The following is a 23,502-nucleotide window of genomic DNA, read 5'->3' on the forward strand; positions in this document are numbered from 1 at the left end:
CCTACTATGTTCTGGAAGTTACCTTGTTTTAATAAAAATACTATATGCTAAGTTGGGAAAATAAAATTCGAAGATATCAACTAAAAAACTAAAAGACAATTTTTTTTTCACATGCTTTTCAGGACCCTTAATAAGTAAGTAAAAAATCATAGATTTAGAAACACATTTTCTCAGGTATTTTAAATAGAACATTCCTTTGAAGTCCCATAGGCCACAATTTCCTTATATTAATACTGTGAACTTATGTCTTGGGTTTTTGATAAGCAAGTGATTCATATGGTAGACACATGATAGTATTCATTTATTCCTCATTCCCCTGCTGTCTTTGTCGAGGGGCTAGCTCAGTTTCCTTTCTGACCAGAACAATACTAGATCAAGACTGGTATGTAACAGGATTTAAAGTAATTTGAAATGTGTTCTTAAACCTGATTTTTGCTTACCTTTCCAATTGTGTTGACTATTTTTAAGATCAAAATGAAAAACTTGTTCAAGAGAATAGAGAACTACAGTTACAGTATCTGGAACAAAAGCAACAACTTGATGAACTTAAAAAACGCATGAAATTGTACAACCAGGTGAATTATTTCCTTATTTAAGAAATAAAACTCAGAATTTTTATCTCAATATTTTATGTATAGAGAAAGCACTATACTACAAAGCAAAAGAATACAGATATATTAATTACTCAGTTTATTAACTGAAGCTATCAGGTAGTTTATGTTCCATAGGGACATTTTGAAGTGCTGGAACGTCTTGTAGACTTAGTTTGTTAGTTCATGGCATCAGTCAGTTTATGTTTCATGAGGATAATTTGAATACTTGGAATGTCTCTTGTATTTTCCATTCATAACTCATTGTGAGCTTTTACTTAATCTATTGCAGGAGAATGATATTAATGCTGATGAATTGAGTGAAGCTCTCCTACTTATAAAGGTAAGGTTCTGAAATTCATTGTGGTTTTCATGTCTGCTTACAACTGTTTCAGCATAATGATGACCCTTATCTGTAACCCTTACATTTGGAGAATGAATTATTCTTGCATCTTCTGAAACTTAGTATGTCCTTTAAAAATATATATGTAACATATCAACACTACTAAGATTCAGGAAAGTGGTCAGGTGACCTTTAGTTATAGCATATACATATTTCATAATGACATCAAAGTTACATTAAACCAGACCTCAAAAACTCTCATTTAAAGCATTTTCTTTAATTATAACAAACATTTTACTTTTACCTGCTTCACTATTTAACTAATCAACAATTTTCTGCCCTAAGAGACCTTGATGCACACCCTTTAAGTAAAATATTGAATTATAAATATCTCAAGAAGATAGTTTTTAGTTCTAGAATATTCTGTTATTTACAAGGAGACACAAAAAATACACTCCTTTTAGATCACAGTGTAGATTTTAATCAAATGAAGAAATAAAAATAAATGCATGTTTCTTTTATATGTTATAAAGTAACAAATTATTTTTTGATTTCTCTATAACTGTTCCAATTGTCTATCCAAATATTCAAATTTGATTAACAGATAAATTTCATTTTTTCCATCAGGAATGAAGCAGTCCTGATATGTATATCAGGACTTCCTCTATCTGTTTTCAATTAATGAATTGAAAATTGATGAATCAATGAATTGTTTATTGATACATCTATATTCATAAAATCACATCTTAGAAATTTTTGTTTCAGTCATAAAGCATGTTTTTATTTTAGGCTCAAAAAGAACAAAAAAATGGAGACCTTTCCTTTTTAGTGAAAGTGGATAGTGAAATTAATAAAGATCTAGAACGCTCTATGAGAGAGCTGCAAGCAACTCATGCAGAAACAGTACAAGAGCTGGAAAAGACAAGAAACATGCTAATTTTGCAACACAAAATTAATAAAGATTATCAGGTAATGTAATACACTAAATGGGGAGGGTACATTTTCTATAATATTCTGCTGATTATTTACTTTTCTAAATGCCTTATGTTATCACCTGTTATATTATCTATTATCATCTATTGTAATCTATTAACATATCACATCTCTGCAATGTAGCCTCATAACTAGGTACTTAGTTAGAATAAATAGTTTTAAAACAAATAATGTGGGGTGTTTTCTGTTTTTTTGTTTTTTTGTTTTTTTTGAGACAGAGTTTTGCTGTTGTCGCCCAGGCTAGAATGCAGTGGCGTGATCTTGGCTCACTGCAACCTCCGCCTCCTGGTTCAAGCAATTCTTCTGCCTCAGCCTCCCAAGTAGCTGAGATTACAGGCGCCGCCACCACGGCCAGCTAATTTTTATATTTTTATAGAGACGGGGTTTCACCATGTTAGCCAGACTGGTCTCTAACTCAGACCTCAAGTGATCCACCCACCTCGGCCTCCCAAAGTGCTGGGATTACAGGCCTGAGCCACCATACCCCACCACAAATAATGTTTTTAAAGTCCCTGATTTTAAGGAATGAGTAGTGGCAATGAAATCACCTTTGTTAGCATTAGCACATTCTGCAAGTGAGTTACAGTTATCCTGAAGTCATGCCATAACCATATTGTCTTAGCTTTTAACAAAATGAAAACATATCTCCATAAAAAGGAATCTGGAGTTTTTTCTTTCTTCTGATTTGTGAATATTGCCAAGCATAATTTTCTAAAGTGTAAGCTATTTGAGGTCAGGAAACCATGGTTCATAGCTCCTACTATTTCCAGGATCTAGAAAATGCTTGAATCATAGTTGCTTTGAATAATGAAAATAGAACTAATCACAAGTGTTAAAACTTATTATCTCTTATTTTGTAGATAGAGGTTGAGGCAGTAACCCATAAGATGGAAAATTTGCAGCAAGACTATGAACTCAAAGTGGAACAATATGGTCATCTTCTTGATATCAGGGCTGCACGTATCCAGAAACTAGAAGGTACAACATACATGATTTTTTGGTCCACAGTAACTAGAGGAATGGATTTTATAACAGTTGATAAAGTCATCCAAATCTGCACTTACCGTGTATTTTTGCTGTGTTTAGCCCGAATTCATAGCTAGCTCACTCCAGCTTTGACCTCCTGGGTTCAAGCAGTACTCCTAATTTTTAATTTTTTTGTAGAGCCTATGTTGCCCAGGCTCATTTCAAACTCCTGGACTCAAATGGTCTTCCCGCCTCGGACTCTCAAAGTTTTGGGATTACAGGCGTGAGCTACCACACCTGGCCTTGATTCTTTTCTACTCAAGAATTTTTAGTAATTCCCTACTGCTTTTTGAATTCAGTGTTGCAAGCAAGATTTCAAAGTACTTCATAAATTACTATAGTTTCAAATTTACCAGCACTTTCTAATTTCTCTTTGAAGCAACCTGTGCAACTCAGCCAAACAGATCCTCTGCCTGCTCTTTGCAGATATGTCGTGCTCAGGCCCACTGCCATGCCTTTATTTTTGCTGTTTGCTCTGCCTAAAGCTCCTTTCTACCATGATTCCAAGATACACACTACCCTGCTTTGAAACCTAACACAATACTCACCTGTGCTAGGAAGCTGGTTCTAGTTATTCCTAGCTATCCCTCTACTTGAAATGTCCTTACAGTGATTTTTGGACTTTAGCAAGTAGAAAAATCACTTGAAGAACTCATTTAAAATGTAGTTTCCTGGGCACTACCCCTAGAGGTCCTGGGGCCCATTCTTTTTTATATTGTATTTAGAAATAACTGCAAGCTATTCAGATGCAGGTACAAGACTACATGTTGAAAAAAACTAGCTCAGCACTTACCAACCCAGTTTTCTTCTCATGCACTCAAAAGCTGTATGTTTGGGGAGCATATAAGTGTTCTTCAGTTGTTGGAGTTTTGCATATTCTCCGTAACCACAATGTAAGTTCTACACTGATAAGTATTTTGTCTCTCTTTCATGTCCATGTCCACTACATACCATACTTATTTCAGTGGTCTATGCCAGCAGTAATTTTACACTCTTAAAACTTTGAGGTTCGAGAAGGCATTTATTCATGAGTTATACTTAATTGATATTTATCATAACAAATTAAAAGTGAAAAAAATTTAAATATTTTTAATTTGTTAAAATAATAATAAACTTATTGCATGTTAACATAAATTACAGTACTTATTTTTTTAAGTTATATTTTCCAAAACAAAAAAATACTTCAAGAAGAGGGACATTGTTTAAAATTTTTTAAATTTTTAACATTTCGCAAATCTTTTTAGAGACTGGCTTAATAGAAAACAGCTGGATTTTTATATCTGCTTCTGCATTTAATCTGTTGTGATATCACACATCATGTAACCTCCAAGAAACTCCATTATACACTTGTGAGAGGATAAAAATGAAAAGGGCAGATTACATTGTAGCATTATAATAAAAATAGTTGTGACTTCACAGATCCCCAAAATGGTTTCAGAGACCATCAGGGGTTTCCAAACCACACTTTGAGAAACTCTGATCTGGGTAGAAGAGCTCAATAAATATCTTTATCTGATGAAGCAGCGTTTTCCAAAAGTCGAGGAGCAATGTGTACCTTTTATTCCAAGTAGTACTCAATAAAAATTTGCTTAATGGAATTTTCTTGGTTAAGAGGGAGGTCACAATGTTTGGGATTTTTATTCCTTTCAAGTCTTACTAAATTTTAACCATCATATTTTATCCCCTCAATTCATTGATTCACTCCATAAACATGATCAAGCCCCTAATGCATCCTAAGCAAAGTGCTGGGCAGGGAGAATACAAATAGGAAAAATCAAGGCACCACCCTCATGGAGCTCCTAAGATGTTGACAAGTAAATAAATGGTTATGTTTTACTATGAAGAGTGTAAAACTAAGAAAATCTAAAGGTATCAAGGAAACATTGAGAAGAGAATGCCTATTTCTGCCTTAAGATTCAGGGAAGACTTCACACAGTAGGTATGGAGTCTTTAAAGATGACAGAATTCACTACTAAGTAAAAGTAATATATGGCATTACAGGCAGTAAGCAAAGCAGGGAAAGATGCCCTAAATATGAAGTGTTGCAGTACATTTGAGAAACTGCACTGTAGATCCATCCAATTGGAATTCAGGAGAGTCAAAAAAGGAGGAGAACCTGGAGATAAAGCCAGAAGGAACAAAATTGTGAAGGCCCTGTTTATACCCTGATTGATGAGGTAGACCCTTATTAACCTGGAGAACCACAGAGGGATTTTAAAGTAGGGAGTGATACACTCGGAATTGCATTTTGGAGATTATGCTACAGGTATTGAGGAGAAAGAGGAAGATTTGAAGGAAGGAAGCATTTTGAGTTCCATAATAATCTGGATAGTAAACTGGAAATGTAAAATTAGGTACAGTGGAAATAGAACAAGAACAAATTTGTTGAAGAGTTAGGAAACAGTATTGAATGGTAGTGACCCTATAGATGTGAGGCAAATAAAATAAAAAGAGTTGCTGTTTTATGATAGTCTCAAAAAAAAGAAAAAGGGGAATTGAGGCTGACTCTGTGAGATCTAGCTTGGGCAACTGGATGAATGAATGAATGAATCATCACTTAAGCTTTAAAGTACAGAAATAGCTAGAAGACAATATGGGCTGGGCACGGTGGCTCAAGCCTGTAATCCCAGCACTTTGAGAGGCCGAGGTGAATGGATCACTTGAGGCTAGGAGTTCAAGACCGGCATGGCCAACATGGCGAAACCCCATTTCTATTAAAAATATTTTAAAAATTAGCCAAGTGTGATGGCAGGTGCCTATAATCCCAGCTACTCGTGAGGCTAAGGCAGGAGAATCGTTTGAACCTGGGAGGCAGAGGTTGCAGTGAGCCGAGATTCCACCACTGCACTCCTGGGTGACAGAGTGAGACTCCGTTTCAAAACAAACAAAAAAACAAGACAGTATGATACATTCTGTTTTGAATATGTTGTGTGGGATACCTAGATACATAGAGGGTTAAACAAAACATTAGAAATATAGGAATGGAGTTGAGAAGATAAATATGAATTTAAAATAGTAATATGGAAGCCTTTAGCATATTAATAATGACAAAAGTCATAAAAGTTGATGAGATCACTCATGAGAATATGTAGACTAAGAAAATAATTAAAAACAGAAGCCCAGAAAACCAGCAGAGAAAGAGAAATCCCAAAAGAATGAGAAGAAGGATAGGAGGAGAAGCAGAGATGATGATGACATGGAAGCCCAGGTAAGAAAGACAGAGTGCACTAATGGGAGATCCTCAGCAGTGTCAAATGTAGCAAAGAAATCAAGTGATACAAGGACCAGCGTTCATTGCGTCTAGCAATTAATTGATTATTGGTGACTTTTTCTGGAGCAGTTTCACAGAAAAGTAAGGCAGATATTCACGTTGGTGATATTTGGTTGGCCTATGTATATAACATTGAAACGATCGTCACGATCAGGGTAATAAACTTATCCATCACCCCACAAAGAAGAAGAGTATAAATCTTAATAAGTTAAAGGAAAGGAGGCAGCAGAAAGAGAGACTGACTTTCTAGGAAAGAAGACAATGGGTGGAGCAGAGGCAGGGAAGCAGGTGAAAGCCAGGTAGTGACCTCAGCTGTTCAATCAGAGGGCTTTTTTTCTTTTGATCTTTTTCTCCCCTTCTTCGTGGCTTAGACTGTATTACAACTGAGGTTGCAATTTTGTTGTTGCCTAATAGGTGATGTCAAAACAGAAATGATAAATTTGTGTACGATAAAGTATTATTTACAGAAAAACAGTGTAGTCATAGAATTTAAAATAGAGACTATTCACCGGAAGTACTCATTCCTACCACTTCAAAAGCCAGTTTTCATTTTCTTATGTCAATATTTTGAAATCTCTAAACTGTGTGTTTTCTCTTGCAGCCCAATTAAAGGATATTGCCTATGGCACCAAGCAGTACAAATTTAAACCAGAAATCATGCCAGATGACTCTGTTGATGAATTTGATGAAACCATCCACTTAGAACGAGGCGAAAATCTATTTGAAATCCATATCAACAAAGTAACCTTTTCTTCTGAAGTTTTACAGGCATCTGGAGATAAAGAGCCTGTCACTTTCTGTACCTATGCTTTCTATGATTTTGAACTACAGACAACTCCCGTAGTGCGAGGCCTTCATCCTGAATATAACTTCACTTCTCAATATCTTGTTCATGTTAATGACTTATTTTTGCAATATATTCAGAAGAATACTATCACCCTTGAGGTCCACCAAGCTTATAGCACAGAATATGAAACAATTGCAGCATGTCAATTAAAATTCCACGAAATGCTTGAAAAAAGCGGCCGAATATTTTGTACAGCAAGTTTGGTTGGTAAGTACAATGTATAAGCTTTGGGTGTTTGAATTACTAATTTGGTTTATATATTGATATAGTACTCTACTATCTTTTCTTACATATTAAAGGTGCCTTTAGAGCACAGACAGCGTTCTTTACCCACAGTTAATTGGACTATCTTAAATGTCACTGATGCCGAGCACAGTGGCTCACTCCTGTAATCCCAACACTTTGGGAGGCCAAGGCAGGTGAATCATTTGAGGCCAGGAGTTCCAGACCAGCCTGACAGACACAGCAAAACCCCATCTCTAGTAAAAATACAAAAATTAGCCAGGCGTGGTGGTACATGCCTATAATCCTAGCTACTTGGGAGGGTGAGGCAGGACAATCGCTTGAACCCGGGAAGCAGAGGTTGCAGTGAGCTGAGATGGCACCACTGCATTCCAGCCTGAATAACAGGAGCAAAACTACATCTCAAAAAAAAATGTCATTGATGATGTCAGCACAATGGCTATTAATTTTTTTTTTTTAATTTTTCATTTTTTATTTATTTATTTATTTATTTATTATTATTATACTTTAAGTTGTAGGGTACATGTGCATAACGTGCAGGTTTGTTACATATGTATACTTGTGCCATGTTGGTGTGCTGCACCCATCAACTCATCATTTACATCAGGTATAACTCCCAATGCAATCCCTCCCCCCTCCCCCCTCCCCATGATAGGCCCCTGTGTGTGATGTTCCCCTTCCTGAGTCCAAGTGATCTCGTTGTTCAGTTCCCACCTATGAGTGAGAACATGCGGTGTTTGGTTTTCTGTTCTTGTGATAGTTTGCTAAGAATGATGGTTTCCAGCTGCATCCATGTCCCTACAAAGGACGCAAACTCATCCTTTTTGATGGCTGCATAGTATTCCATGGTGTATATGTGCCACATTTTCTTAATCCAATCTGTCACTGATGGACCTTTGGGTTGATTCCAAGTCTTTGCTATTGTGAATAGTGCTGCAATAAACATACGTGTGCATGTGTCTTTATAGCAGCATAATTTATAATCCTTTGGGTATATACCCAGTAATGGGATGGCTGGGTCATATGGTACATCTAGTTCTAGATCCTTGAGGATACGCCATACTGTTTTCCATAATGGTTGAACTAGTTTACAATCCCACCAACAGTGTAAAAGTGTTCCTATTTCTCCACATCCTCTCCAGCACCTGTTGTTTCCTGACTTTTTAATGATCGCCATTCTAACTGGTGTGAGATGGTATCTCATTGTGGTTTTGATTTGCATTTCTCTGATGGCCAGTGATGATGAGCATTTTTTCATGTGTCTGTTGGCTGTATGAATGTCTTCTTTTGAGAAATGTCTGTTCATATCCTTTGCCCACTTTTTGATGGGGTTGTTTGTTTTTTTCTTGTAAATTTGTTTGAGTTCTTTGGAGGTTCTGGATATTAGCCCTTTGTCAGATGAGTAGATTGCAAAAATTTTCTCCCATTCTGTAGGTTGCCTGTTCACTCTGATGGTAGTTTCTTTTGCTGTGCAGAAGCTCTTTAATTTAATGAGATCCCATTTGTCAATTTTGGCTTTTGCTGCCGTTGCTTTTGGTGTTTTAGACATGAAGTCTTTGCCCATGCCTATGTCCTGAATGGTACTACCTAGGTTTTCCTCTAGGATTTTTGTGGTATTAGGTCTAACATTTAAGTCTCTAATCCATCTTGAATTAATTTTCGTATAAGGAGTAAGGAAAGGATCCAGTTTCAGCTTTCTACTTATGGCTAGCCAATTTTCCCAGCACCATTTATTAAATAGGGAATCCTTTCCCCATTTCTTGTTTCTCTCAGGTTTGTCAAAGATCAGATGGCTGTAGATGTGTGGTATTATTTCTGAGGACTCTGTTCTGTTCCATTGGTCTATATCTCTGTTTTGGTACCAGTACCATGCTGTTTTGGTTACTGTAGCCTTGTAGTAGAGTTTGAAGTCCGGTAGCGTGATGTCTCCAGCTTTGTTCTTTTGACTTAGGATTGTCTTGGAGATGCGGGCTCTTTTTTGGTTCCATATGAACTTTAAAGCAGTTTTTTCCAATTCTGTGAAGAAACTCATTGGTAGCTTGATGGGGATGGCATTGAATCTATAAATTACCTTGGGCAGTATGGCCATTTTCACGATATTGATTCTTCCTATCCATGAGCATGGTATGTTCTTCCATTTGTTTGTGTCCTCTTTTATTTCACTGAGCAGTGGTTTGTAGTTCTCCTTGAAGAGGTCCTTTACATCCCTTGTAAGTTGGATTCCTAGGTATTTTATTCTCTTTGGAGCAATTGTGAATGGAAGTTCATTCCTGATTTGGCTCTCTGTTTGTCTGTTACTGGTGTATAAGAATGCTTGTGATTTTTGCACATTAATTTTGTATCCTGAGACTTTGCTGAAGTTGCTTATCAGCTTAAGGAGATTTTGGGCTGAGACAATGGGGTTTTCTAAATATACAATCATGTCATCTGCAAACAAGGACAGTTTGACTTCTTCTTTTCCTAACTGAATACCCTTGATTTCTTTCTCTTGCCTAATTGCCCTAGCCAGAACTTCCAACACTATGTTGAATAGGAGTGGTGAGAGAGGGCATCCCTGTCTTGTGCCAGTTTTCAAAGGGAATGTTTCCAGTTTTTGCCCATTCAGTATGATATTGGCTGTGGGTTTGTCATAAATAGCTCTTATTATTTTGAGGTACGTTCCATCAATACCAAATTTATTGAGCGTTTTTAGCATGAAGGGCTGTTGAATTTTGTCAAAAGCCTTTTTGCATCTATTGAGATAATCATGTGGTTCTTGTCTTTGGTTCTGTTTATATGCTGGATTATGTTTATTGATTTGCGAATGTTGAACCAGCCTTGCATCCCAGGGATGAAGCCCACTTGATCATGGTGGATAAGCTTTTTGATGTGTTGCTGAATCCGGTTTGCCAGTATTTTATTGAGGATTTTTGCATCGATGTTCATCAGGGATATTGGTCTAAAATTCTCTTTTTTTGTTGTGTCTCTGCCAGGCTTTGGTATCAGGATGATGTTGGTCTCATAAAATGAGTTAGGGAGGATTCCCTCTTTTTCTATTGATTGGAATAGTTTCAGAAGGAATGGTACCAACTCCTCCTTGTACCTCTGGTAGAATTCAGCTGTGAATCCATCTGGTCCTGGACTTTTTTTGGTTGGTAGGCTATTAATTATTGCCTCAATTTCAGAGCCTGCTATTGGTCTATTCAGGGATTCAACTTCTTCCTGGTTTAGTCTTGGAAGAGTGTAAGTGTCCAGGAAATTATCCATTTCTTCTAGATTTTCCAGTTTATTTGCGTAGAGGTGTTTATAGTATTCTCTGATGGTAGTTTGTATTTCTGTGGGGTCGGTGGTGATATCCCCTTTATCATTTTTAATTGCGTCGATTTGATTCTTCTCTCTTTTCTTCTTTATTAGTCTTGCTAGTGGTCTGTCAATTTTGTTGATCTTTTCAAAAAACCAACTCCTGGATTCATTGATTTTTTGGAGAGTTTTTTGTGTCTCTATCTCCTTCAGTTCTGCTCTGATCTTAGTTATTTCTAGCCTTCTGCTAGCTTTCGAATGTGTTTGCTCTTGCTTCTCTAGTTCTTTTAATTGAGATGTTAGAGTGTCAATTTTAGATCTTTCCTGCTTTCTCTTGTGGGCATTTAGTGCTATAAATTTCCCTCTACACACTGCTTTAAATGTGTCCCAGAGATTCTGGTATGTTGTATCTTTGTTCTCATTGGTTTCAAAGAACATCTTTATTTCTGCCTTCATTTCGTTATGTACCCAGTAGTCATTCAGGAGCAGGTTGTTCAGTTTCCATGTAGTTGAGCGGTTTTGAGTGAGTTTCTTAGTCCTGAGTTCTAGTTTGATTGCACTGTGGTCTGAGAGACAGTTTGTTATAATTTCTGTTCTTGTACATTTGCTGAGGAGTGCTTTACTTCCAATTATGTGGTCGATTTTGGAGTAAGTACGATGTGGTGCTGAGAAGAATGTATATTCTGTTGATTTGGGGTGGAGAGTTCTATAGATGTCTATTAGGTCTGCTTGCTGCAGAGATGAGTTCAATTCCTGGATATCCTTGTTAACTTTCTGTCTCGTTGATCTGTCTAATGTTGACAGTGGAGTGTTGAAGTCTCCCATTATTATTGTATGGGAGTCTAAGTCTCTTTGTAAGTCTCTAATTACTTGCTTTATGAATCTGGGTGCTCCTGTATTGGGTGCATATATATTTAGGATAGTTAGCTCTTCCTGTTGAATTGATCCCTTTACCATTATGTAATGGCCTTCTTTGTCTCTTTTGATCTTTGATGGTTTAAAGTCTGTTTTATCAGAGACGAGTATTGCAACCCCCGCTTTTTTTTGTTCTCCATTTGCTTGGTAAATCTTCCTCCATCCCTTTATTTTGAGCCTATGTATGTCTCTGCGTGTGAGATGGGTCTCCTGAATACAGCAGACTGATGGGTCTTGACTCTTTATCCAGTTTGCCAGTCTGTGTCTTTTAATTGGAGCATTTAGTCCATTTACATTTAAGGTTAAGATTGTTATGTGTGAACTTGATCCTGCCATTATGATATTAACTGGTTATTTTGCTCATTAGTTGATGCAGTTTCTTCCTAGCCTCGATGGTCTTTACATTTTGGCATGTTTTTGCAATGGCTGGTACTGGTTGTTCCTTTCCATGTTGAGTGCTTCCTTCAGGGTCTCTTGTAAGGCAGGCCTAGTGGTGACAAAATCTCTAAGCATTTGCTTGTCTGTAAAGGATTTTATTTCTCCTTCACTTATGAAACTTAGTTTGGCTGGATATGAAATTCTGGGTTGAAAATTCTTTTCTTTAAGAATGTTGAATATTGGCCCCCACTCTCTTCTGGCTTGGAGAGTTTCTGCCGAGAGATCTGCTGTTAGTCTGATGGGCTTCCCTTTGTGGGTAACCCGACCTTTCTCTCTGGCTGCCCTTAAGATTTTTTCCTTCAACTTTGGTGAATCTGGCAATTATGTGTCTTGGAGTTGCTCTTCTCGAGGAGTATCTTTGTGGCGTTCTCTGTATTTCCTGGGTTTGAATGTTGGCCTGCCCTACTAGGTTGGGGAAGTTCTCCTGGATGATATCCTGAAGAGTGTTTTCCAACTTGGTTCCATTTTCCCCCTCACTTTCAGGCACCCCAATCAGACGTAGATTTGGTCTTTTTACATAATCCCATACTTCTTGCAGGCTTTGTTCATTTCTTTTTCTTCTTTTTTCTTTTGGTTTCTCTTCTCACTTCATTTCATTCATTTGATCCTCAATCGCAGATACTCTTTCTTCCAGTTGATCGAGTCGGTTACTGAAGCTTGTGCATTTGTCACGTATTTCTCGTGTCATGGTTTTCATCTCTTTCATTTCGTTTATGACCTTCTCTGCATTAATTACTCTAGCCATCAATTCTTCCACTTTTTTTTCGAGATTTTTAGTTTCTTTGCGCTGGGTACGTAATTCCTCCTTTAGCTCTGAGAAATTTGATGGACTGAAGCCTTCTTCTCTCATCTCGTCAAAGTCATTCTCCATCCAGCTTTGATCCGTTGCTGGCGATGAGCTGCGCTCCTTTGCCGGGGGAGATGCGCTCTTATTTTTTGAATTTCCAGCTTTTCTGCCCTGCTTTTTCCCCATCTTTGTGGTTTTATCTGCCTCTGGTCTTTGATGATGGTGATGTACTGATGGGGTTTTGGTGTAGGTGTCCTTCCTGTTTGATAGTTTTCCTTCTAACAGTCAGGACCCTCAGCTGTAGGTCTGTTGGAGATTGCTTGAGGTCCACTCCAGACCCTGTTTGCCTGGGTATCAGCAGCAGAGGCTGCGGAAGATAGAATATTTCTGAACAGCGAGTGTACCTGTCTGATTCTTGCTTTGGAAGCTTCCTCTCAGGGGTGTACTCCACCCTGTGAGGTGTGGGGTGTCAGACTGCCCCTAGTGGGGGATGTCTCCCAGTTAGGCTACTCAGGGGTCAGGGACCCACTTGAGCAGGGCGTCTGTCCCTTCTCAGATCTCAACCTCCGTGTTGGGAGATCCACTGCTCTCTTCAAAGCTGTCAGACAGAGTCGTTTGCGTCTGCAGAGGTTTCGGCTGTGTTTGTTATTGCCCTGTCCGCAGAGGTGGAGTCTACAGAGACAGGCAGGTTTCCTTGAGCTGCTGTGAGCTCCACCCAGTTCGAGCTTCCCAGCAGCTTTGTTTACCTACTTAAGCCTCAGCAATGGCGGGCGCCCCTCCCCCAGCCTCGCTGCTGCCTTGCCGGTAGATCACAGACTGCTGTGCTAGCAATGAGGGAGGCTCCGTGGGTGTGGGACCCTCCCGGCCAGGTGTGGGATATGATCTCCTGGTGTGCCTGTTTGCTTAAAGCGCAGTATTGGGGTGGGAGTTACCCGATTTTCCAGGTGTTGTGTGTCTCAGTTCCCCTGGCTAGGAAAAGGGATTCCCTTCCCCCTTGCACTTCCCAGGTGAGGCAATGCCTCGCCCTGCTTCAGCTCTCGCTGGTCAGGCTGCAGCAGCTGACCAGCACCGATCGTTCGGCACTCCCCAGTGAGATGAACCCAGTACCTCAGTTGAAAATGCAGAAATCACCGGTCTTCTGTGTCGCTCGCGCTGGGAGTTGGAGACTGGAGCTGTTCCTATTCGGCCATCTTGCTCCGCCCCCCTATTAATTTTTTAAAACTTGTAACTTCGGATGTTTATCGTATTGATACTCTGTTTGGCTAAATTATGTAATTTATAAATAAATTTATGTATTGAACTATAGTTTAATAGTTTATAATAATTTAACTTTTAGTTTAATAGTTATAACTAATATAAATAATAATATAAGCTATTTATAAAATTATTACTTTTTTTAAGACCTTATGTTATCACTATTAGTAGGCACCGGGAATAAGGTGGTCAGTGGTAAATAAGAGAGACAAAACTACCCCTTGTAGCTTACCTTCTAGAGAGGATTACAGGCAATACAGAAAAGTTAATCAGAGCAAGAGGCTAAAGGGAGAAATGGCAGGTTGCAAATTCAGGTAAGGGCTTCTCTCAGAGGGTAGTGTTGGCAAAGAATGAAGATCCATGCCAGGATCCAGGGGAAGAATGTTTCAGGCAGAGGCCATAGCAAGTGCAAAAACCTGAGGAGGTGCAAGCCTGACAGTGGGAGGAACAGCAGGAAGCCCAGTGGCTGCGGCAAAGGGGGGATTCAAGTGATAGGTGGGGCCAGATCATGTTGCAGAGCCTTGTACATCAGAGTGAGGAGTTTGGATTTTCTGAGCTTTTAGAAAAATCAGCCTGAGTGCTGTGGAAAGAATAGTCTGAAGCAGGCAAGAGGGAAAATAGGACCGTTCTCAGGCTATTGCATTGATCAAGGAAAGACGATGGTGGCTTGGATTAAGATGGTAATGAAAGTGGCGATAAAAAGTAGTTATATTCAGTACATATTTTATTAACTTCTCCTTCAAGACTTGCTTATCAGTTGAATGTGTGATAATGAGGGAAATGGATGAAGCAAGAATTTCTGGCATGAGGAGCTGGAAGAATGGTGATACCATTTACTGAGATAGGGAAAACTTGGAAAGGAGCACATCTGATAAAGAAAACCAAGAATTCTGTTTGGACAGGTTAAGATTGACCTGCCTATTAGACATCCAAGTGGTAATGTCAGGCTGTTGGTTGGACACACCAATCTGAAGGTAAGGGATAGAGATATAAAAGTGGGAGTTGTTAGCATATAGAATATATTTTAAGCCATGAGCATAGATAAAATCACATAGAGAGTGAATGTAGATAAAGGAAAGAAGGTGGCCAAGGACCAAGCCTTTGGAAACTCCAAAAGTAAGGCCTCAGGAAGAGGAGGAAGAGCCAGCAAAGGAAACTGAGGAGTGGCCAGTGATGTAGGAGGAAAACCAAGAGTCTGTGGTACCCCAGGGACTAAGTGAAGAAAGTATTTGAAGAAGGAAGGAGGGTGACTTAGGGTCTTGGGACAGATTTTATTTTATTAATTGAGTGATCAATTGCATAGGTAATATATTCACATGACTCAAAAATCAAAAAGACGTCAATGTCTACCTCCTTCGCCTTCTCCTTAGCCACCCTGGGTCCCCTCACCAAAGGCTACAGATTCTTTCAAAGATTTTTGTTTGTTTGTTTGGGGTGTTTTTCCATAAAGACGGGGTCTCACTCTGTTGTCCAGGCTGGTCTTGAACTCCTGGACTCAAGCAGTGGGCCCACTTCAGTCTCCCAAAGTGCTGGGATTGTAGGCATGAGCCACTACACCCAGCTTCAAAGATCTTTTATGCATATACAAGCAAATATATATTACATTAATATTATTCTTTTAGGACTTATTTTTAAATGATTACTTCTGTCATACTGTGTCTTGTGCTGCTGTAGCAGAATACCTAAGTCCAATATCAAGGTGTTCACATCTGGTAAGGGTCTTCTTGCTGCATAATAACATGGCAGAAGGTTTAGAGGGTGGGAGCGAGCAAGAAGGGGCCAATCTCAGTCTTTTATAATGGCACCAATCCTACCCATGAGGGTGGATCCCTCGTGGCCTCATCACCTCTTAAAGGTCCTACTCATAATACTCTTAACAATGATAGTTAAATTTCAGCATGAGTCTTGGAGGGTACAAACATTCAAACTATGGCAGGCAGAGAGTAAGTCACATTTGTATGCTGATGAGAATGATCCATTAACAGGGAAAAAAATTGATAAAGTAGGAAAGAGTAGGGGTAATATTTGTAATAATCTGGTGTGTTCAGAAAAGTTTATGTATAGAATATTCTCTATTTGACAAATATTAAGTAGCCTTTATATACTAGTTCCTCTGGTAGGAATATATTGGTGGAAATTATGGCACTTGCTCTCAAGAAACTTACAGCGTATTAGAGAAATAGACTGGTGAACAGATGGGCCGAAGCAGTCAATGCCCTAACAAGGACATACAACATCCATGAAGGAAGCACAGGGCTCTATTCTCCTGGGAGCCATACAGAAAGTCTTCCCCGCAGAAGACAGATGAAGAACTGGCTGAGTTGAGAGGAGTATTGAGGGTGTGAGGGCAAACGTCGTGCAAGGGTATACTGCATGCGACATGTGTTTGGCATAGCTCTGACATTTTCCCTTATGCTTGTGATATAGTATACAAATGGGAAGGTGGCAAAGATGTCTTGAAACTTGAATTAGAATGTGGAACGTCATATTTATAATTTTGAGGTTTCATATTGTAAATGTTAGACAACATTGAGTGCAACTTATTTTTAAAAAGTATTATACTATAGCATCAAAAAGAATCTGTGGAGTATTTGATTCAGTGTTTAGGTTTTTTAAATATATTTCAGAAGGAATGAAATAGTACAAATTGGAATATCTCAAACATAGTTTGATGTAGTTCTTTAATAATATTTAGTATACAATGAAACTCATACTTCAGAAGTAACTATTTTCTTCATCTGCTGTTTGCCAATCTCACATCATTTGTGCAAGTCATATTATTTTACTCAGCATAAAATGTATAGTTTTAATGCATAATGCCATTGATGTATTTTTACTGGTACATATTTTAATGCATGAAACTATTTTAACCTTGGGTTATGTGTTGATTTGTAGGAACAAAAGGAGACATCCCAGATTTTGGCACAGTGGAATACTGGTTCCGATTAAGAGTTCCCATGGATCAAGCAATTCGACTTTATCGAGAAAGGGCAAAGGCTTTGGGATATATAACATCAAATTTTAAGGGGCCAGAGCATATGCAGTCGGTAAGCTCATTTGGCTTTAAGACCCTTTTATAACATAGAAATTTTATAATATTTATTTATGTGTCATGCTTTAAACTGAAATCGTTTTCTTTCACAGCCATTAAGTGGCTTTTTTTAACTTTTATTTTGAAGTAATCATATACTCACAGGAAGTGGTAAAAATAGTACAAAGAGATCCCCTGTAACCTTCACCCAATTTCTCCTAATTGTAACATCTCGCATAACTATAGTATAATTTCAAAATCGGGAAATTGACATTGGTACAATATTATTAATTAGGCTACATACCTTCCTCAAATTTCATCAGTTTTTACATGCACTTGTGTGTGTGTGTGTGTGTGCGCGCGTGCACGTATGTGTGTAGTTATTCTTTGCAGTTTTATCACATGTATAGATTCATATAACTACCACCAAAACCAAAATACAGAACTGTTCCATCAACACAAAGAAACTCCCCTGTGCTACTCAGGACACTTTTGAAAAATTAATCATCACAATACTGCTGTCATGCATCAAAAGACTTTTGTTAAAAATTCTACTGTTAAGGAAATAAACAGCTGTTATTGGACTATCAGTTACTGTGCTTTCAAATTATTTCCTCATGTTAGGTTTCTGAAGTGCAAAGTAGAATACAAAATTAATATTCTGTTTCTGGGAACTGGGAATTTAAATGCAACTCCTTAGGGCAGCATTTCCCAAACAATGTTTCGTGGAGTCTTAACGACCATATTTTCATATTAGTTCCATGAATCAATAAATGCAGAAGGCCTTGAATTGAGCAAGGTTAAATATGATTCTTGACTTTAGGGGTTCCCATATACAACATGAATTTTTTTTTTTTTTTTTTTTTTTGAGACGGAGTCTTGCTCTGTTGCCCAGGCTGGAGTGCAGTGGCGCAATCACCACTCATTGCAAGCTCCGCTTCCCGGGTTCACGCCATTCTGCCTCAGCCTCCCAAGTGGCTGAGACCACAGGCACCTGCCACCACGCCTGGCTAACTTTTTGTATTTTTAGTAGAGATAGGGTTTCACCATGTTAGCCAGGATGGTCTCGATTTCCTTACCTTGTGATCCACCCACCTCGGTCTCCCAAAGTGCTGGGATTACAGGCGTGAGCCACTGCGGCCAGCCTATATTACATGAATTCTAATAGGCAATGTAAAGTATGCACTCACATTGAGTAACAGAGGGATAGGATATAGTAGAAACATTTGGTATGTCTGTTCAAGTCATAATTATCTTACCTCTTTTTTTATTTGGAACTCCCTCACCTCCAATCCATGGAGCTGGGTTCCCAGTGGCCGGATTTGTGTTAGCAGATCCCATTTTCTTTCACTCCCCACCCTATTATAACTAATGATTTGAGAATACCCACTTGACACCAGTTGAGCCAGTCAGATTCTTCCCTCTGAGATCAAGAGAAAGCAAGACATATCTGGAACACGTAAAATTGGGGGCTGTAGGCAGCCATCATCTACCATATTAAACAGTGAAGGTTAGACAATAGGTCTGAAGAAAGAGAGTAATGAACAAACATACAGAAAAAAATGGAGACCAGATGGAGAGGACATTTTGCTGGTTTCTAGGCCACTGCCTTCTGAAGGCCCAACCACATTTCTAGTCTATATTCCATGAAATATGCCTGTAACCTTAAAGTCCCTTTTTTGTTGTTTTTGCTAGATAGAATTAATTTCTATGACTTTCAGTTAAAGAAGCATGACTAATATCACACTGATTTCCAAACTTAAGAAAGAGTGCACCTGCTTCCAGAGACCATCTTTCTGGCCAGTATTCCTTACAACACACTTTGGGAAATGCTGTTATGGGGATGGGAGTTAGAAATAAGGAGACCCACATTGTTTGGTTTTGTAGTGTAAAGCTTTTTAGATTCCCAGATTCTGACTTGAGTAAGTTGTTTCCTGGTGGAATTTCAGCTCTGGTAGGTAGATTGAGGGGAGAAGCGGAGGTACTTTTTCAGTCATTCCTCTCAGCCTTCTATTGCTGAGGGCAAACTAGCCCTGGGAAAGCAATATTGTGATTCACTACTTAGGTTTCTCCTCTCCACACACCAGATTTCTCCACTAAGGAGATTATGACGACAGCTTTATTTTTTCCTCCTCCAATAAACTTCTCATGGAGTCAGGGTCCCAGATGCTCAATCCAGATTCAGAAATGCAGAGGGATGCCTTTGTGGAAGGTAGAGACTCCAGCACTAAACCAAACAAAGCACAGAAACACTAGCATTTTCTTTGTTCCAGATCACATCAGCCATGGAATATTTAACGGTCAGCGCAATTCTTTTCTAAAATACCTGTGTGCCATCCATCTCAGTAATGGTTCCAGAGGAACCATAGAGTAGTTTCCGGCTCTACCTAATAACTCCTTTTGTTCCTCTCTCTCCTGAAGTATCCTCCCGGTCCTAGCTCTTTTTCCCTTCAAGGTTTATCTCTGACTCTGTTCTCATTTTCTCATAACAGTTCGACTTTGTTATACTGGCTCATTTGGCCTCAGGTATCTGCTTCCTCAAATCCCAACAGTTCAGGATGAGGGCCAACCCAAATATAACAGAATCATTACTCTGGGTGGGCAGGTGAATGTCTTTTAGTTAGGATGTTCATCTTTGGACCCACTGCTAACTATAGTCTTAAGTTATCAAATAGAATTGAAGAACATCAGATTATCATTTTTCTGGGTTTTATTTGATTTTAGCACCAATCTCTACATGTATGCTCAGTCTCTAAGGTTTATTGCTAATAACACAGGATCATCTATTCACACATGTTCTAGGGAATACTGATTTTCCATTAGAATCAAAGTTTATTTTACAGAGAAATTATGAGGTAAAAATACGCAGCTTTTGTCGTTGACAAAATTATCTTATTTGGGGCTTGGCAGCTGCTGTTTATCTTTTAACTGTATTGTTTCCATAATATAAATATGTATGTTTTTCCAGTTAAGTCAGCAAGCACCCAAAACTGCTCAACTCAGTTCTACAGATTCCACAGATGGCAACTTAAATGAACTTCACATTACAATAAGATGTTGCAACCACCTGCAGTCCCGAGCAAGCCACCTGCAGCCACACCCATATGTTGTGTACAAGTTTTTTGATTTTGCAGACCATGATACAGCCATCATTCCCAGTAGCAATGATCCACAGTTTGATGATCATATGTGTTTCCCAGTGCCAATGAATATGGATTTGGATCGGTACCTTAAGTCAGAGTCTCTGAGTTTTTATGTTTTTGATGATAGTGATACCCAGGAGAATATTTACATAGGAAAAGTCAATGTGCCTCTGATTTCGTTGGCACATGACAGGTGTATCTCAGGTAAGCCTATGTTCTTGAATCTATAAAATTGTAAAAACAAAACAAAATTATATCTTACTGTTATGGATATGATTTATAGCTAATCATCCTAACCTCTTCTAAGTCTTTAAACTTTAGGCCTATATTAGTATATTTTAAAAATTATTTTCTTACTAGTTGCTCTAGGGATTACAATGTGCATCTTATCCCAGTCTACTTAAAATTAATACTAACTTAATGGAATTAAATACTTAAGGTATTTAAATTAAATATTTAATTCAATTAAAATATAGAAAATCTAATATTTCATTCTCTCTCATCTCCTTTTTGCAATTATTATCATATATATGTATATAGTATGCCTCTCTATGTATTATATACCCAACAATACAATGTTGTAATCATTGCTTTATAAAATCTTATATTCTTTAAAAAAGTTAAGAGAAGTAAGAGATGGGAGAAAATATATAATTATAGAAGACTTTGATATTTACCTACATATTTGCATTTTTGGTATTCTTTATTTCTTCCTGTAGATTTGAGTTACTGTCTGATATCAGTTTCTTATTCCAATATAGCTCTATTTCCTTCCCCTTCTTTGTGCTATCACCATATATGTTTTGTCTTCCTATGTTATGAACCCAACAATATAATTTTACAATTATCGTCGTATGCAGTTATCTTTTAAAACAGTTAAGACCAGATAAAATGTATATTTATACTGTTTTGTAATTACCTATGTAATTACCTTTATTGGTCTCTATTCCTTTGTGTGGACTTGAGTTACCATAGGTGTCTGTTTCCTTCAGCCTGAAGAACTTCTGTGATATGTCTTGTAAGTTAGGTCTACTGGCAGTGAATTTTCTCAATCTGGGAGGATTCTGTTATCTGGGAGTGTTTTTATTTTGCTTTTGTTTTTTGTAGGATAGCCTTGCTGTATATAATATTTTTGGTCAACAGTTTCGTTTAGCTTGGTTTTTAACTTTCTGCACTTTGAGTACCTCAGACCACTTCTGGCATCCATTGTTTCAGATAAGAAATCAGTTGTTAATTTTATTGTGGTTCTCTCATACTTGATGTTGTTTTCCAGGTTTTTCTATTTGTTTTGGCTTTCAACAGTTCTTCTGATGTGTCTATATGTGGATCCTTTTGCATTTATCCTACTTAGAATTTGTTGAGCTTCCTGTATGTGTAGTGTAATGTTATGCACCACATTTGGGGAGTTTACCGCCATTATTTTTTCAGTTATTTTTCCTCCTCTTTTTTTCTTCTCCTTCTTGAACTTCCAGTACATGTACCATATGTTGGTATGTTTGATGGTTTCCCCACAGGTCTCTGAGGCTCTATTCATTTTTGTTCATTTTTCCTCCCATTCTTCAGATTGTATAATCTGTTCTGATCAACATTCACATCCATTAATTCTTTCTTCTACCAGTTCAGATTTCCTACTGAACCCTCTTGAATTTTTTCATTGCAGTAATTATACTTTTCAGCTCCAGAATTAGGGATCTCGCTCTGTTGCCCGGGCTGGCCTTCAACTCCTAGGCTCAAGCAATCCTCCTGCCTCAGCCTCCTGAGCAGCTAAAACTACAGGCACATGCTACTGCACTCAAGCATTATAATCTCTTACTATATTCCCTATTTGATAAAACATTATCATTATACTTTCTTTTTAATTCTCTAAATACGCTTTCTTTTAGTTCTTTGAACATATGGATAATAGCTGCTTTGAGATCTTTGCCAAGTCTAACATACGGTCATCCTCAAAAAATGTCTATTGATGGTTTTTGTGCTGTGTGTACAGTATATTTTCCTGTTTCTTTGCATGTCTCATAAGTATTTTGTTGAAAACTGGACATTTTTGGAGAATATATTGTAACGTCATTTCCTAGGTGGTTATTGTTGCTATTTTTGTTTGTTTGGTGACTTGCCTTGACTAATTCTGCAGAATCTGTTTCCTCTGCTGTGTAAGCCACTGATGTTTCTGCTAAGTTTTGTTTCTTTTTTTCTTTTTGTTTCAATTTTAACCATAAGTCAACATAGCTTAGTGGTCAGCCAGTGATTGTTCAAAGGTGTGCTTAAACACCTTAGCCAGTAGGTTTCCACCCTTTGCCTATGGGTCAGTGTGTGACATGGAGGATGCATTCAAATCAAAGTTTGGTCTACAAGCCTGCCTCAGCTTTTACTTTCCGAATTGACTAGACTTCTCATTCAACCAGGGAGAGATAGCTTACCAGGGTTTCCCCTGAGCATTTACACAGCTTTATGCATGCCCGTAGCCTTCCACATCATGAGCTATAAATAGGATCTTGTCAAGTCCCACTTTTTTTTTTTTAGATGGAGTCTTGCTCTGTCGCCCAGGCTGGAGTGCAGTGGTGCCATCTGGGCTCATGGCAACCTCCTCTTCCCACGTCTCTTCCCGCGTTCAAGCAATTCTCCTGCCTCAGCTTCCCAAGTAACTGGGATTACAGGCACCCGCCACCACACCTGGCTAATTTTTATATTTTTAGTAGAGACAGGGTTTCACCACCATGTTGGCCAGGCTGGTCTCGAACTCCTGACCTCAAGTGATCCACCTGCCTCAGCTCCCAAAGTGCTGGGATTACAGGCATGAGCCACTGCACCCAGCCAACGCCCACTTTTGATATCTTATTCCTTGGATCACCCTTTTAAATTGTTGGCTGGCCTTCTGGTGTTTTGGCTTGCCCCAACCAGTATTGAGACCTCAAGCTGTCTGTGATGTTGACCTTCTCTGATTGTTTGCCATTGAGGTTGCTGTTGTTTTTAACAATAGCTCTGGGCATGAAATTATCTATATTTTGTCCACATATAGTCAGCGCCCTACAACAGAGGCTGCCAGTCCTCTTAGCCTATCGTAGCCTGGGAGAACTTCTGCTAAATGGGACTAGGGAAGAAAGGGGAGGATGAGAGCAGTCCCACAGATTCCTACTGTTCTTACTAAGGTGCAGTAGATTTTCTAGAGTAAATGCTTCTTGATTTATCCAATATCTTTGATCAATTTCCAGAATCCTTAAATGGTTGTTTCTGACCATTTTGTCCAGTTTTTTTAATCATTTTTTAAGAGAGGATTTGCTGAGCTTTTTACTTAGCTATTCTGGAAGTCTTGCTATGCCTATAAAAGTTTATCACCTCATGTTC

At 38.4% G+C, this 23,502-nt stretch overlaps 2 protein-coding genes across 7 annotated transcripts in view; one reads left to right on the forward strand and one right to left on the reverse strand.

The window, feature by feature from the left end:
- FTO (FTO alpha-ketoglutarate dependent dioxygenase) overlaps positions 1 to 23,502 on the reverse strand; it is a 674,514-nt gene that overhangs the window by 453,470 nt on the left and 197,542 nt on the right. The gene's annotated exons all lie outside the window — the stretch shown is intronic.
- The window catches only part of RPGRIP1L (RPGRIP1 like), a 104,697-nt gene that overhangs the window by 41,380 nt on the left and 39,815 nt on the right, over positions 1 to 23,502 (forward strand). For all 6 annotated transcript variants that reach the window (XM_050774881.1, XM_050774884.1, XM_050774885.1 and 3 more), the window contains exons 11-17: positions 469 to 575; positions 883 to 933; positions 1,723 to 1,902; positions 2,787 to 2,904; positions 6,825 to 7,277; positions 16,882 to 17,033; positions 19,986 to 20,364. In XM_050774881.1, the coding sequence (XP_050630838.1) occupies positions 469 to 575; positions 883 to 933; positions 1,723 to 1,902; positions 2,787 to 2,904; positions 6,825 to 7,277; positions 16,882 to 17,033; positions 19,986 to 20,364 (1,440 nt within the window). The remainder of the gene's footprint in view (positions 1 to 468; positions 576 to 882; positions 934 to 1,722; positions 1,903 to 2,786; positions 2,905 to 6,824; positions 7,278 to 16,881; positions 17,034 to 19,985; positions 20,365 to 23,502) is intronic.

This window comes from Macaca thibetana, chromosome 20, assembly GCF_024542745.1.
Source record: "Macaca thibetana thibetana isolate TM-01 chromosome 20, ASM2454274v1, whole genome shotgun sequence".
NCBI classification, from domain to species: Eukaryota; Metazoa; Chordata; class Mammalia; order Primates; family Cercopithecidae; genus Macaca; species Macaca thibetana.